Source organism: Pleuronectes platessa, chromosome 6 (genome assembly GCF_947347685.1).
Source record: "Pleuronectes platessa chromosome 6, fPlePla1.1, whole genome shotgun sequence".
Lineage (NCBI taxonomy): Eukaryota > Metazoa > Chordata > Actinopteri > Pleuronectiformes > Pleuronectidae > Pleuronectes > Pleuronectes platessa.
In genome coordinates, this window is record NC_070631.1 from 4,589,261 (window position 1) to 4,603,956 (window position 14,696).

Sequence of the window (14,696 nt, forward strand, 5' to 3'; positions counted from 1 at the left end):
AATATTTAGTGAGTTAGTGGTGAAATATTTCCCACTGTTTCCATTTATCCAATCAAATACGAGCCTCGACAACGTGTCTCTTATGTCTCTTATCCAATCACCTGCGAGTATTTACAATACAGTTTGCATAATTACCGTCTCAGCCAATCAGCGCACTGCGGGGCCGGGCCGAGAAACCGGTATCCTCTTCCTTCATCAGCCACATTTCAAACCAGAATGGCGACCGCCCTGTGCGGAGTGCAGGCCGCCGGCAGCGCCACGAAGCCGGTCAAGACTTACCGCGAGCACCGGAGGAAAGCGAAGGACTCCCGGCGGCGGCAGGCGGCTCTTCTGTTCCTCAACAACATCTCGCTCGACGGGCGGCCACAGGGGGTTACACACGGTGGAAGTGCGGAGCTACAGAAAGCCGCCACGGAGGAGCAGCGGCTCGGGGACAGAGACGGAGCCGCCTCGGTCTCGTCTCCTCCGGCTGCTCCGCCTCCTCCTCCGCCGCCGGATGTCCAAGGAGCGGCCGCCCAGGTGACGGAACCCTCCGGCAGCGGCTCATCCTCCAGCGTCCTCGGGGTGGATACTCCTACCCGGCCTTCTTTGGTCATGTCACCGGGACCTGCCGCGGCCGTGGGGGCCAACGAGGTATTTTTGGATGGTGTGAGTCTGGCGGAGACGCTGACCCCGGACACCCCCCTGTCTCCGGGGCCCGCCGGCCACCAGCCCTGCTCCCGGGCCAAGTCCACACCCGCCGCCCTGAGCCCGGCCGGAGCATGTCCGGAGTCTCGGCAGAGGTGAGTGTGTGGGTGTGGATCATCATGGGCCCTTAAATGAGACCAGCGGTTATCTACTCTCATTATCTTACAGTAGTAAATATATATATCTGTAGTTATTTATTTAAGTATAATATATATAATCATTAATCTGTTTCTGGTGAACACTGCTCCTTTGTGTCTTGTGGTCTTATTGTTGTCTTATCTCTTGTGTTAGTTGTCAGATTTATGTGTGGTTTTAAGAAAACATCATAAATCATACACCTGTTGTCTTAAGGGGGTTTGGATTTGACCCTTGTCGTCATCCTTCCATCACGTCCACACCTGAGTGACATCTCGGAACCACAGCCCTTTGATTGGTTGATGTTGAGACGATGAATGAATCATGTTTCCTTCCCTCGCTCAGGTTGAGGAACATCTCTGGTTCTCCTGGACCCAAGGTGCCAAAGAAAGTCCACTTCATCAAGAGTATGAGACAGTACGACACCAGAGGATGCAGGTCAGTCTGCAGCTTGTGTTTACACACACACACAGCATCTACACACAGTTGAGTAACACATGAGTAACTCTGACCTACTACCCACATGTCAGAGAACTTCAGAGCTACACGGGCAGTTTCATGTCAGAGTGTGAACCAGGCCGGTGTCCAGCAGGGTTACACTGCTCCTGCTGGTATTGTAATAAGCGGCTTAACTCTGGCAGAGACTTAGTTTTGGGCTGCGGACGACAAACAGCTCTGCAGCTGCTGAGTCGCGATTGCTTCCGTGAGTTTAATCGCCCCTGGGAGTGGAGCGAAATCTAAAAGAGGTGCAGTGGAATTGAAACAGCCTATTGCACCAACAGTGAAGTAACAACATTACCAACACCGGACCAAAATATCCCCGTGCCGGCCGCTTGTGATGATTCTGTTTTCATGCCGAGTCCCTGACATAAACACGTCATCCAGATGTTTCTTCTTTTTCCAGAGTTTTTCATTCCTCCTCCGCCACATGTCACCGTCTGACACAAACTTCATGTTCATATCCACCCACATGCTGCTGCGTCACAGGTTTTCTGCCAGTGTGTGCGAAAACAATGATATCTGTAGGTGTTCTGAGGGCGTGTCTCTCTGCTTCTGTGTGAGGCAGGTACACAGTCAAGGTTAGGAATCTGAGATAATTAACACCAGGAGAGTCAGGGGTGAGATATTGTTTCCCTGTAAGAGATTTGATATCCGTCCCTCAAGGTCGGACCTGGCTGTTTACTGCAGAGTGTCCCCAGCTGAGACGGCTGTGACTGTGTGTTATTGACTGACCGGTGGATTGTGTGGAGCTGAAGGTTGTTTGTGTTTTGTGGTCCCACAAAGTGTTGTTGTGTTCACTAGTTGGGCTGAAGTTTAGTAGACTGTGAGAACTCAGTTTGACAGTTCTAGTGAAAGTTGAACGTGTTTGCTAGTTTCCTATGGAAGTCGTCTCTGAGCCCTGGTTTGTGTCTCTGGCAGAGATGAGCATCTATAAGAATCTATAAGCATTAAACAAAGGTGAAGTTCGATATTTACTACTTTTGCAGGCTCATGTTAGTTAAGTGGCTCTTTTTTTTATAAAAGTTTTTTATTTAACTCAACAGCCAAATGGTTTAGTAAAATAAATAATCAGCCGATTTATGGAAAAGTTGGACGGCTCTCAGTCGGGTGCAGAAAACAAAATCTCAAAAACGTGCATTTGAACATATTTATGACTTTTCAGTAGTTTATATCATCATACAAATTTACATTTTAATATTTAACTTATGATTTTAAAAGGGACAGTTGTCATTTCTGTTATTTCGACTTCTGACATACAAAGATCATTTGATTATCAAAAAAGTTTCCAGTTAATTATCAGTTTAAAGATTCAGCTCCACTGACTGTTTCTCTGTGACTTGAATGTTACAGATTATATTTTGGAAGCACACACTGGGGCAGGTCCCGCTCTCAGACTTCCCTGCCCCTGCTGTGAACTCCAGATTGTAGTGGGCCGTTGTTTAGCCGTGGGAGTGATCGAAATAGAAGCGGCTCTGTGAGCGATTTTTGTATTTCGCTGGTGAAAGTCGGGCGTTCAGAAGCTGTAGGTGTAGAAGTCGTTGTTGTCTGTAGACTGACGCCCCATCTGTTCTGTCTGCCTGTACTTGCTGTGTCCTGCAGGATCATGCTGATTTGTGCCAAGCGGTCGCTTTACGCTACTTTCTCAGTGCTGCCCTATGAAGAGAGCACTCACCTCAGGTACAAAACCAGCACCATCCCAAGCACACAGCACCCAGCCATCGCTTTTATGTTTTCATCAACCTCCATATCATTCTCATGACAGGTCAGTGTGTGTGTTTGTGTGTGTGGAGAAAATGACGTAAGTGTGATTCTTTGTGAACAGTGAAATAAAGATGGAGACTCAGAGACAAAGGCTGTCTTCTGTGGTGGCTGCAGACCTTCTTCCTTACTTGGAGGGTGTGGAGCTCGGCGCCTGCGGAAAGGTAAATGTCTCGTCGTACTCAAACCCTGGAGACGTAGCAGGAGATTCTGCGGATTAGATGCATTCACAGGAAACAGGAAAATCTTGCTGTGAAAGTCTTTGTGTGTAGTGTTTCCACAGCGGTGTCAGTTCCCATCCATAATAGCTCTTGAAATGCTCTAAGTTTGTGTGTTCTACATAATCCCTTATTTCCTTCTTAGATATTTGTTTTGTCTGTCGCATGTTAGAAACATCGCCCACACGCCCACTTGTTTGCTGTGAAATCTCTGGATAATCTCCTGCTGTATTCTCACGTGGGCTCACACGGACATTCTCTGGAGTTTTTACCAGGGGGGCCGGCAGGAAGAACTCCAGATAATGTCCGAGTGAGCCCATGTGAGAATCAACTGACTCAGGCATTTTCGTCCTGAATCATTTCAGGAGATTATCCGGAGTTCAGTGCACGTCTGAAAGCAGCTTAAGGGAGTTTTAAAACACAAACATCTGGACCGAGATTCTACATCCTGTCATCATCACCTACATGTGCTGTCTCTGTCTTGATTGGTGTAGAAAGGGGCGTGTGTCCGACTTCAGTATTTCTCATGATACCGAAATGAAATTGAGACTTTTATAACAGTTTAAACATAAACTGGATTACAAATGACTATGAAACATAAATGCATTTTTTTATCTTCAATGTTTATTCTGCCAAATAAGATTTCATATCAGTAACTGATAAATCTGTGAGGCTCTGAGCCCGACATTGTTTTTCTGATGACCTTCGTCCACCTCAAGGTTTGATGTGTAAGACACTTTTCTGCTCAGCACAGTTGTAAGGAATGTGGATCTGTAGCTCTCCTGTCAGCTCCTCTGTCCTCTCTCATCATCGAGAGGCTTCCCTCAGCAGAACTGCGTCTCTCTGGATTATTTCAGTTCTTTGGCATCGCTCCGAGTTAAAACTCTAGAGACGGTGGAGAATCACAGGAGATCTGCAGTTTCAGAAATATTCAAACAAGTCGTTCTGACGCCAGCAATCATGTCACAGTCAGAGTTAATGAGATCACACAATTTTCTGAAGCCGGTGACCGTTATCATGGTTTAATTCATTTCCCTGCTGCCACATGATTGGCTGAGCCCGAGTGGGTGATCCTCTGAAAAGGCAGACGTATGGTTGTTCCTAATAAACTGCTCTGAGTGTAGAGCGTAGTGAAAGACACAGTGACCCTGACACTATCTCTGATTCTCTTGTGTTTCCTCCTCAGACTGTGTCGTACGCTCAGTTCCTTTATCCGACCAACGCCCTGGTGAGGCAGAAGAGCGGCACCGCACCGGAGAACGGAACAGCCCAGACCCCCCAGTCCCGTTTCCGTGGCAACGGCCAGAGGAACTTCACCCAGGGTCGTCTCAACAACAGCGTGACGCAAGAGCCGCGTACGTCTCAAATTAAACCTCTACAGAGACACGCCTGCTTCCTGGTTCTTTATCTGACCTGACTTTGTTTTTATTTGTTGTGTTTTCTAGATGCAGAGGAGGTGGCAGAGTACGACCCCAACCTGCTCAGTGACCCCCAGTGGCCGTCTGGGAGACACAAGAGGGTTCTTATATTCGCTTCCTACGTGGTGAGTTTGTTTTTTATTCGGCTCACTCACAACAGGGTTACTGTCATATTCCCTGAAATGTCAAAAGACTTTCTACCATAGCTGTGGTTCAGGATCTTTTTTATTCTGATGAGATCAGGGTTGTGTCTGCGATCAGAGGGTTGAAAAGAAGAAACTTTAAAACTTTTGATAACCAGTTAAATGTCACGTAAAAGAAAAATCTAGTTTCCGTAATTAGGATAAAGGTTAAGAGAAATCTGGTTTCCTCAGGGTGTTGTACTTTGCAAACGTTTTAGCCTCTAAAAGTAAAGTTTGGATGTTTAACTGTCAGTTAATCTATGGAAGTGATGAGTGTTGTCATTGTCGTGTGGCCTCGCTCAGGTTAAACCTGATGAAAAAACAAATGCTTACAGAAACCTGGCATAAACTTTCAGCTCTGGCTAATGCTTTGCTTCTGGAAATCCCTTCTTCTCCTCTGCTCCACAACAGAACTTTGCAGTGACAGTACCAACTGAATCAAATAGATGATCTTTGTAATGAACCTTACTTTTTTAAAACAGCAGCCGTTCTCTCTACACCCGTCTGTCGGTCCGTCCTCTCACTGTTATGACAAAAACACACACGCACACAACATTCTCAACCAACATGGCCGTCTCTTTTCTCACAGTGAAAGTAAGAGAGCCATGTTTGCAAAACATGGTTGTGGTTAAGGGAGAGATCTGATTACTGATGTGCTGCTTGTATATGTGAAGTTCTCTCTTGACCTGTTTTACCTGCTTCCTCTGTTTGGTCACGTGACTAATTGTGTCACATGGGCTGTTAGTTGCAGAAAAACGGACGTGTTCCTTTAACCTGTCAAAGTAAAGCAGTTCTCCACAATCACATGTTTCCATTGCTGCTCAATCACAAGACTGAAACCTCCAGCATGAGAATGTGTGGAAACACGTTCCAGAGACAGTTTACAAAACCACGTGTGAAGCTTCACTGATCTGTGATTCCTGCTCACCTGCTGCTCTGCTCTGTCCCTGCAGACGACTGTTATCGAGTACGTGAAGCCGTCCGACCTGAAGAAGAACATGAACAACACCTTCAAGGAGAAGTTCCCCCACATTAAGCTGACTCTGAGCAAGATAAGAAGGTACAGACCTCTTCAGTTCCACGTAGAGGTTCAAACTTTGCTCCTTTTTGAAGGTTGAACCTCCTCACATGATTCAGTCTTTCTTAGAACACTCCTCAGTAACCGTTCCCCTTCCTGCTCTAGCCTGAAGAGAGACATGCGGCTCGGGAGCGAGGACTGTGGCCTGCAGCCCGTCACCATAGCTATGGCCTTTGTTTACTTTGAGAAGCTGGTGCTGCAGGGTCGACTCAACAAGCAGAACAGGAAGCTGGTGGCGGCGGCCTGCGTGCTGCTGGCTGCGAAGATCAGCAGTGATCTGCGGAAGCCAGAAGTCAAACAGCTCATTGATGTGAGTACACACAGACACACACACACACACACACATATCTCTGTCAATGTATACAAACCTGAAACAAAGCAGGATGATGTTTAACTGAAGACAAAGTAGAAAAACACACATTCAACCAAAGTTATTAAACAAACATTATTTCTTCAACACTCACACACATTAATCAGGAATAGGAACAGGTTCTTGTCAATGTTATGTGAGTAAATAGTGTGAGATTAAAATCTGAATTATTTAACTTGATTAACGGTGAAGTAAGAAGTCTTCATTTGACTGCAACACCGAGAACAACGGCCTCTCTGAAATTGAACACATTCAAATGTTAATGAAACCATTAAATATTGATCTTATGTTCACTGTAAATACACTGGTCCCACAGTAGGGAGCAATTTGACATGGTTTACATACATGCATGCATATATATCTCATACAATTTCACTCAGAATCTCCTTGTGACACCAGATCCAGATTTTTATTTGGAATCGCACTAGGGCTCACTTTACACGTTAACAATAAACACCAACACTAATTAGAAGGAATTAGGACTTGAACAGTACTGAAGTTTAATACTAGAGTTTATGAGACACGTATTTAAACCCATTGGGGGGGGTGGGGGGGGGGGGGGAGGTCCAACATTTTGTTCACACAACACGAGACACACACAGTCAGGACATCAGGGTGAAAGTGACGTTAACGATCAGGATTCATGATCCGACATCATCGATTAATATCTAAATAAATGTGTGAAGGGCGACAGAAATGAACACACACACACACACACACAGTTCCTCCAGCAGATTTCTTTTAGTATCCAAACAATAAATCTCTCAAAGCCTTTCATCGAATCCAAGATGTCCCCCGACTCCATTATGGACTTTAAAATACATTAAAATGCAGTAAATGTCACATGAGCAGGAGGTTATGGAGCAGACATTGATCGAGTGGCGTTATAATGTCACCTGCATGATCTTTTAATGGATGTGACGCATCACAACATGTTCCTCTAAACTCCTCCTGTGTGTGTCTCTCTCTCTCTCTCCCCCCCCTCTCCCTCTCCCCCCCCCCTCTCTCTCTCTCTCTCCCTCCCTGCGGACGAGCAGAAGCTGGAGGAGCGTTTCCGTATAAACGGCCGAGAGTTGATTCCCCTGGAGTTCCCGGTGCTGGTTGCTTTGGAGATGGGACTCTACCTACCGGAGAGCAAGGTCATGCCGCATTACCGCAGACTGGTGAAGCAGGGGTAGAGTGACGCCCCTTCACTCCGCTGGCATCATCGATAACACCAGCAAGTGTGTGTTTGTTTGTTTGTTTGTGTGTGTGTGTGTGTGTGTGTTGTGGATTGACCAGTTTATAAGCCATCATGTTTAAAACCAATTCTATTTATTTCCTGTCAGTGAGAAGAACTCGTTTACACTCGATCTGAATGTGTGTGTTTTTGTACGTGTGACGTTTTGATGGTGATGATCATGAGCTCTATGTTAGAGACGTCCAATCAGCACGTTATTTGTGCTTTTATTTTTTCTCATGATTTTTCTGATACATCCTTGTTTTCCTCACCTGTTTCTGAAATGTGTACGCTGTGATCTTTGTGGACAAACTCTTCACTGGCACCTTTCTCCCGACTAAACACTTCAAGTTTAGTGTGTTAATCACAAACGACAGAGAAATCACTCTGCTGATTTTTGTGAACGCCTTTTACAAACCACTGTGACATCTTTTTAGACATTAAAACTGTAGATTGTGGTTGTGTATCAAGGTTTTAGTCCATTTTTCAAGAAGCGATTTTTAAATTTGAAATGTCCGTCCCACAGTGATGCAGCCACTTTCATGAATTCATCAAAAAAAAAAAAACGTGGCAGCTCCGTGTTTAAGAATTTGTTGTTGTTGTTGAATCTGTGCTGATATGTATTGTCTATGGTGTCACGTGTAAAGAAAGAGGATTTCTGATTTGTCGTATTTATAGAAATTGAATGTTTTTTATTTTAAATGTCTCATTACCCAGGGATGTTTTTGTTTAATGCACTGGAATGTAATTCTAGATGTCATTTTTTCAGTTCTCAGGAATCTTTGCCTTTTTTTCCTCATATCTTTGAATTGCTCATGAAGTCAAACCCAAAGAGTTGTAAACGTTTCACTGGAGCCGTTGTCACTGAAATCTCCTGAGCTCCGTTGAGAGCCAATGGAGGGTGACTAGTTTGTGACTGAAGGAGGAATCAAACTGTCGGAACTCTGCAGCATGTGAATGGATGTACGAGTTTCTTGTGCCAACAGCGGTGGAGCCTGACCGCAGAGCGAAGCGCTCAGGTCGTTGTGCCAAAAGGCAGATGAGTACGAGGAGGGGGGGGAGAATAGAAAAGTGCCTGAAACCACAGTGGCAGTGAAATGGTTAACCATCTCATCGTCAGTGATATTTAACTTTGACATTTCTTCGTCTTGCTGCTGTAGAGAATTTAACACGTGTTACTGGTCGTGGACATGATGGTGATTCAGTATTGTGTGTCTGTAATGTGTATCTGTGTGTTGGATGTCAAACTGTGAAATAATCCACTGTTTTCTTATTGTAAAATGTTTTTTTTTTTACACATATTTTCAGACACTGATTAGACTTCTGGGTTAGAGTTTGTTTTCAAATCCAGCAACATTTGTGAACCTGAATCTAGATCGCCCCCTGGTGGCTGTCTAGAGTATCAGTAACAAACCCGGCCTCCTCCATGTTGGTGGACTACTTGTCAAATACTTTTTGAATTAAAAGATGTTAAAATGATGTCTGTTCAAGTGGTAATTTTGGTTAAGAGCTCAGACTGTGGCGACTGTCTCCAGGATATTTTAGCACAACCTGAGGTGTCGGCCATCTTAAATCAGTCTGTTGAAACACATGCTAAATAAAATCGACTGTAGCTCCAGATGGGAAATAACCACAACAGTCAGGAGTGTTTCTCATCACTTTACTCGTTCCCTTGTGTTAGGGCAGCTGACATGCAGGAGGGACACATGTTCATTCAGTTAAATTAGTATTTATATGAACTCAACACACTGTTACAGGATGAACACAGCACTATCAGCTAAGTCTCAACTAGATTAATCACATTCCTTATCCTGGTAATATTAATAAAATGTAAGAAGCAGCTAAATAAATTCAATAAATAATGTCAACGTTCTTTTTAATCCAAGCTCATGTCTTCATCGTCGTCTTTCTTGTCTTTGGCGTCTCCGTCCTGGTCCGACTTCGTCTCCATGGCTTTAGCAAAAGCCTCCACATCTGCAAAGACGGAAATGTTTAGAAGTGGAGGCTGCAGGTAAAGATTGCATTGGATATCTTTCAAATCCATGAAACACTGAAGGAAAAGGTAGAGTCTGTATGTTCTTTCTTAGTCTAAACAAATCCAAGAAGGAGATCTGAACCAATGACCATCAGGTTCATCTGATGAAAAGGCGTTTGAAATGGTGAAATCATTTCCCAACTTTTACTTCTGCTTGTGAAACGTTGGCCAACAACCAATTCTTTTAGAAACTTGTTAAACAAAATGTATGATTGCAGTGTTTAAAATCCTGATCTGCAAAGTAACTAACAAATAAATGTGAATTAAAAACGATAAAAATATAAAATCCCCCTTCGATACTTTGAAAATACTCAACATCATTTTACTGCTTTAAAAGATAGTGTATTTAAATCTCATGTGCACATAGAAAGAAAGATGGAAAAAGAATAAATGGAAGTGATCACGTGTAGAGAAAGAAAGATATCTTATGTAAAGAGGAAGAAGGAAAGAAAGAATTTCTCCCCAGTGAACAGTGTGTGTGTGTGTGTGTGATGTGGGTATAACACTGACCTCCTTTGTTGGCGGCATCCACCGCCTCTGCAGGCAAACCGAACTGGTTCATCAGAGGTCCCAACTGCCCGGACGCCAGAGCGCTGCTGAACATGCTCATCGCCTGCAGAGGACGATAAATACCGAGAGTCACGACCAGATGCTAAATACCGGACTCTGCTCAGAGGAGAGAACAAAGTGCAGAACTTCACATTTTGTCTCGGTGCTCGGGGACAGTCAAATATTTAATGTCAAACTCGTCTGGAAATAAAAAAGCCTGGATCGGTTTGTTGGTTTATCAGATTTCACGACTGGAACTGATTCACGTGCAATAAATACAAAGGTCTGTTTTATGGAATGACTCTAAATTTTAACTCAGTATTTCCACATCTCTTAAATCAATGAATAATAGTAAAGGAGGAAAAGTAACAGAAAAATCATGTTCATACAAAGTTTCCCTGTTCTGAAATGAGAACTTTTAAAGGGGGGGGGGGGGGGGGGGGGGGGCACCCAGGAGGGAGACTGGGACCTGACCTGCTGGAACTGGGGCGAGCTGAGCGTGTTCTGCAGCTCGTCGGAGCTCTGGGGCAGAGACTCTCCGGAGGGCAGGTACGCCGTCAGCCTCTGCTGCACCTCAGAGTTCGCCAGGATGGGCGCCATGACCTCCGGTGTCAGGACGCTGGCCAGGTCCACTGCAGGGAACAGACAGACACCGGTCAGGTTGAATAAAAAGGCAGCTTCATTTTAAGTACACGATACTATAAAACCATCACACTTTAAGGAATTCACACATAATAATGGGTTGCATATATAATGAACTATGCTCCACTGGGGTCAGTCACTTGTCTCTGTCAGTTTACAGTTTTTTTCACGCTTCTATTTCAACATTTACTGCACCTTAAATGAGCTCAACTCTTCCCTGAACACATCACTTCTTATTTTATCGCTTTAAAACTTTGTTAAACTACTATTAAAACCTGCAATGACTTGTTTAATATCAGTGTTTATTTCACTACACACCACTATCTGAGAAGAATCTCTCTTAAGTCTCTAAATGTTCCGCTCGCCTCGTCAATGAGTCACTAAGATGTTTGTCTGTCGGCTCTTAAGTGATGAACTGAGCTCATCAGGGCGTTTTCACAGGAAACTGCAGCAGCTGAAAGCAGCGCGAGTGAATCAACACAATCAAACTGAGACATCGAGCGGAACTGAAGACTGAGATGATTCTAGTTTGTCCCCCTCTCACATACAGGAAGTCATGTGATGGCATACTGGAGGGTGGATACCGAGTCAAAGCCTGATGGGCCCAGTAAAGGGCAGGCTCAGTCACGCTGGGCTCTGCCGGTTCATTTAACGCTGCACACGTCTAATCGGGGGGGGGAAACCTCAGGCTCAGACAGAAACACTGAACAGAAAGCCTGTCAGCTGGAGTCGGGCTCAGCTGCAGTGATGCTCCTCATCCAGAGCGACGCAGTCAAACTGAGTCACACCAGGGACACATTGTTGTGTTTGCAGTTTCCTGCTTCTGCAACAAACTGGATTTAACAAGTTGAAATTACACAGTCACACAGAACCTGGTGTGTTCACACTTGTAATTATTATGCAGCATAAGTAGTTGTGATTGTACTAATTGGGTCTAATGATGTATTGTTCCCTCTGGGGGTTGTGTAGGTGGAAGTTTTCTCTCAGCTCTGAGGAGAGCAGCTGCTGGTCTGCGTTGTGTGAGTTGTGTTTACCGGGAGTCTCTCCTCCCTGACCAGTGGCCGGGACGTTCATGGTGGCCAGGATGCTCTGCAGGTCCCTCAGCTGGATGGGCTGAGTGGGGTTGGCTGCCCCCGCGGCCACAGACGACACCGCGGGGGTGGTGGGGGTGGTGGCCGTGGGGGAGGCTGCTGAGGTGGCAGAGGGGGTGATGGGAGTGGTGGGAACCTGGGAGGAGCCGAGACGACTGGTAGCGGAGGTAGAGGTGGGGGTGACGGCTGTGGACGGACTGAGAGGGAAAAACAACAGCTTCTCTGTCAGCGAGCAAACTTCAAACTGAGATATAAATGAACATGTGAGATGAATCGTTATTAATATGTGAAGTTTAGTTTGAAGTTCTACCTGGTTGAGGAGTTGCTGGCTGCAGGGACGGAGCTGCTGCTGCTGCTGCTGCTGCTGCCGCTGCCCAGGAGGTTGGCCAGGCCCGGACCGGCCAGAGCCCCGAGGCCCCCTGGGGATCAGAGAGCGAGAATCAGAATCTAATGAGATGATCTAACACTGTCAGCTCGGCTGTGTGAGGACCACTCACCAATCCCCCCCAGTCCAGTCGGTCCAATGAGCTGCATGAGCTGGTTGTGGCTCATGTTACCCAGAAGGCTTTGCAGGCCGCCCTCCCCTACACATGGAAACAGAAGATGTGACATTGTATGAGTAAAAACCGGTTTACTGATATTTTGCGGTATGAGAAGGGGGAAATGTGTTTACCTCCCAGAGCGGACAGGTCGTGTCCTCCACTGCTGCCGCTGCCCAGAGCACCGGGCATCGGCGGGTTGTTCAGATACTCGTTCACTTTGCGGCAGTGCTCCTCGTCCTTGTCGGTCTTGGGCTCCTGAGATCAGAACAAAACACTGAGTGAGGCGCCAGTTCAGTCACAAGTCTTTAGTCAAGAGGAAACTAAATCCACATGAAGAGTGAACTGTGAGTAGCTGACAGCTTCTCACCTGCATCCAGAAGAAGAGTCTTTTGGAACCAGCCTTGAACTTCAGCACATAGACCCGTCCCGTGGTGCACTGGCTCACCCGTTTGAACTCACAGTCATCAGGGAAGATGATCAGGTCCTAAAACAACAAGATAAAAATGGTTAAAATAAATGAAATAATCAAACACAGAGCAGCCGGTGCTTCGTGGAGTTTCCGTACATCATCGGCGTTCCCGGTGGTGCGATCCTTCCAGCAGAAGTGGATGAGGGAGTCGTCGGTCTGCTGGATGTAGACCTGACCTTTGCGTTTGTCGGGGGTCACCGTGCTGCCCTTCATGGTCATCTTACCGGCCCGGAACTCCACCAGGTACTTGCTGGAGGAGCCGCGGGACCCGGACACCATGCTGGGGAACAACGCTCCAGACGCCATGATGAGGAGGACACAGTGCTGCAGGGACAGACGGGGGGAGGACACACAGTTTGTTTTTATATTTAATATGACAATTAAAACACAGACTTAACTAAACTAAAAGCTCAGACATGTCAAAGGGCCCCTCGTCCCTTTCTAGAGTTCTACTGTCACCAAGTGTTGCTCTGTGTGAGAACTGTTGGTTCCTCTTAAATAGTGTTAGGTCTCCACCTCAGTATGTAAAGTGTGATTTGCATTTAAACAAACTCGGAATCAAACACACAAACGTGACCTTGTTTACCAGAGTGACACACTCACAGTGGACGGATGGTGGAAGTATGTGCTAATAGAGATATTAACAGTACAAATATTTTATCTATAAAGTATTTATACAAGTAACAGAGGCTTGAAGAGTATTGAAGCCAAATATAAATACAGATTTAAAGATTAATAAAAATAACTGAAGCTACACAAAGTTAAGTGGTACAGCAGATTTAAGAGTATTTTTTTATTTTATTTTATTAAAAAGGTTAAAAAAACAGTACAAGAGTAAAAGTTAAAATACAAAACTAGAAATATAAATATAGAATCCAATAAAGATGAACACAGCAGTAATGCAGCCAGACCTGGTGACTTGGCACAAATTCATCCTGTAGATTTTATTCATGAAGATTAAAAAGTGTTGATTTGTAAACTCAACCCGGACGTTTTAAACCCTTATAATAACACAAAGTGAATCGGATCCAGGATCAGATGGGACATGTGAAACACAGGGAGCTGCAGCAGATGACTGTGCATCCTGCTGACAGAGGCCTGATCCCAGCTCCCTCCTCCCCTACACGCCTCCACACGGTCACACTTCACACACACACACTGAACTAACATCTGGATCCGCTCGTACGAACCGGAAACATGTGGAAATAACGTGTTTTACTCACATTTCTCTCTGAATCAGCGAACAGCCGCAAGATGGTCAACAGCTAACCGAGGGTGAAGATGATTGGCTGACTGGCTCCGGTGCTTCGCTGGGATTGGTCGACACGGGGGTCAGTCGTGGGGGCTTTAAAAGCGCTGAGCAGGTTCGGTAGAGACGACACAACACAACACACCACAACACAACACAACACTCCTCGATACATAAATACACAGGGAAATACTTCAATACTTAACATGATGTAGTAATATCTGATTTATTCTGAACCCTTTGATCAGGGTCCTATTTTATGTTGTTTTATTCAAATATTTTATTTATTTTATTCTTAGCTTTTGTTTTCTTGAATTAATTAAGTTGATTCTTTCGTGATAATATTATTAAATCTGCAGGAGACATGAGATCTGCTTGAGTTCTATTGAGTGACCAGGTCTTTGTATATAGTTTCTCTAGGTAAAGAAAAAACTGCATTTTCTATGTGTTTTTCTATAGATATGGATCAGAAAGATGTACAGGACATACATTTAGATTAGATTTTCATATATTTATAGACACAGTCGTATAATTTGTCTTTAAAGTTTTGAAT

General features: G+C 45.0%; 2 protein-coding genes and 1 long non-coding RNA gene across 3 annotated transcripts; 1 reads left to right on the forward strand and 2 right to left on the reverse strand.

Moving 5' to 3' along the window:
• Positions 1–216: 216 nt before the first annotated feature.
• Positions 217–9,043, forward strand: LOC128443006 (CDK5 and ABL1 enzyme substrate 2). Its single transcript, XM_053425689.1, has 9 exons — positions 217–782; positions 1,168–1,260; positions 2,923–3,000; positions 3,146–3,245; positions 4,486–4,654; positions 4,745–4,842; positions 5,853–5,959; positions 6,083–6,287; positions 7,385–9,043. Exons 1-9 carry the CDS (start codon positions 217–219, stop codon positions 7,523–7,525), a joined length of 1,557 nt encoding a protein of 518 aa, XP_053281664.1. The 3' UTR covers positions 7,526–9,043.
• On the reverse strand, positions 3,902–5,621 carry LOC128443053 (uncharacterized). Its single transcript, XR_008338931.1, has 2 exons — positions 5,369–5,621; positions 3,902–4,184 (listed from the first exon to the last, which is right to left on the reverse strand). It is a non-coding gene; the product is annotated as an uncharacterized LOC128443053 (long non-coding RNA).
• Positions 9,044–9,212: 169 nt separating the features above from the next.
• Positions 9,213–14,361, reverse strand: LOC128443024 (proteasomal ubiquitin receptor ADRM1). Its single transcript, XM_053425715.1, has 10 exons — positions 14,118–14,361; positions 12,991–13,218; positions 12,793–12,909; positions 12,557–12,680; positions 12,381–12,467; positions 12,194–12,302; positions 11,827–12,080; positions 10,625–10,782; positions 10,112–10,214; positions 9,213–9,540 (listed from the first exon to the last, which is right to left on the reverse strand). The coding sequence occupies exons 2-10, from the start codon at positions 13,198–13,200 to the stop codon at positions 9,443–9,445; spliced, it is 1,260 nt and encodes a 419-aa protein (XP_053281690.1). The 5' UTR covers positions 13,201–13,218; positions 14,118–14,361; the 3' UTR covers positions 9,213–9,442.
• Positions 14,362–14,696: the final 335 nt, after the last annotated feature.

Bases quoted from the DNA above. Each gene is read 5' to 3' on its own strand.
- LOC128443006 (XM_053425689.1), top strand. From the start codon at position 217: ATGGCGACCGCCCTGTGCGGAGTGCAGGCCGCCGGCAGCGCCACGAAG. The intron at 1,261-2,922 runs GTCAGTCTGCAG...TGTGTCCTGCAG, and splicing joins TACGACACCAGAGGATGCAG to GATCATGCTGATTTGTGCCA. The intron at 3,001-3,145 runs GTACAAAACCAG...CTTTGTGAACAG, and splicing joins GAAGAGAGCACTCACCTCAG to TGAAATAAAGATGGAGACTC.
- LOC128443024 (XM_053425715.1), bottom strand. From the start codon at position 13,200: ATGGCGTCTGGAGCGTTGTTCCCCAGCATGGTGTCCGGGTCCCGCGGC. The intron at 12,910-12,990 runs GTACGGAAACTC...TTGTTGTTTTAG, and splicing joins CCACCGGGAACGCCGATGAT to GACCTGATCATCTTCCCTGA. The intron at 9,541-10,111 runs GTCAGTGTTATA...CCGTCTTTGCAG, and splicing joins GGATGCCGCCAACAAAGGAG to ATGTGGAGGCTTTTGCTAAA.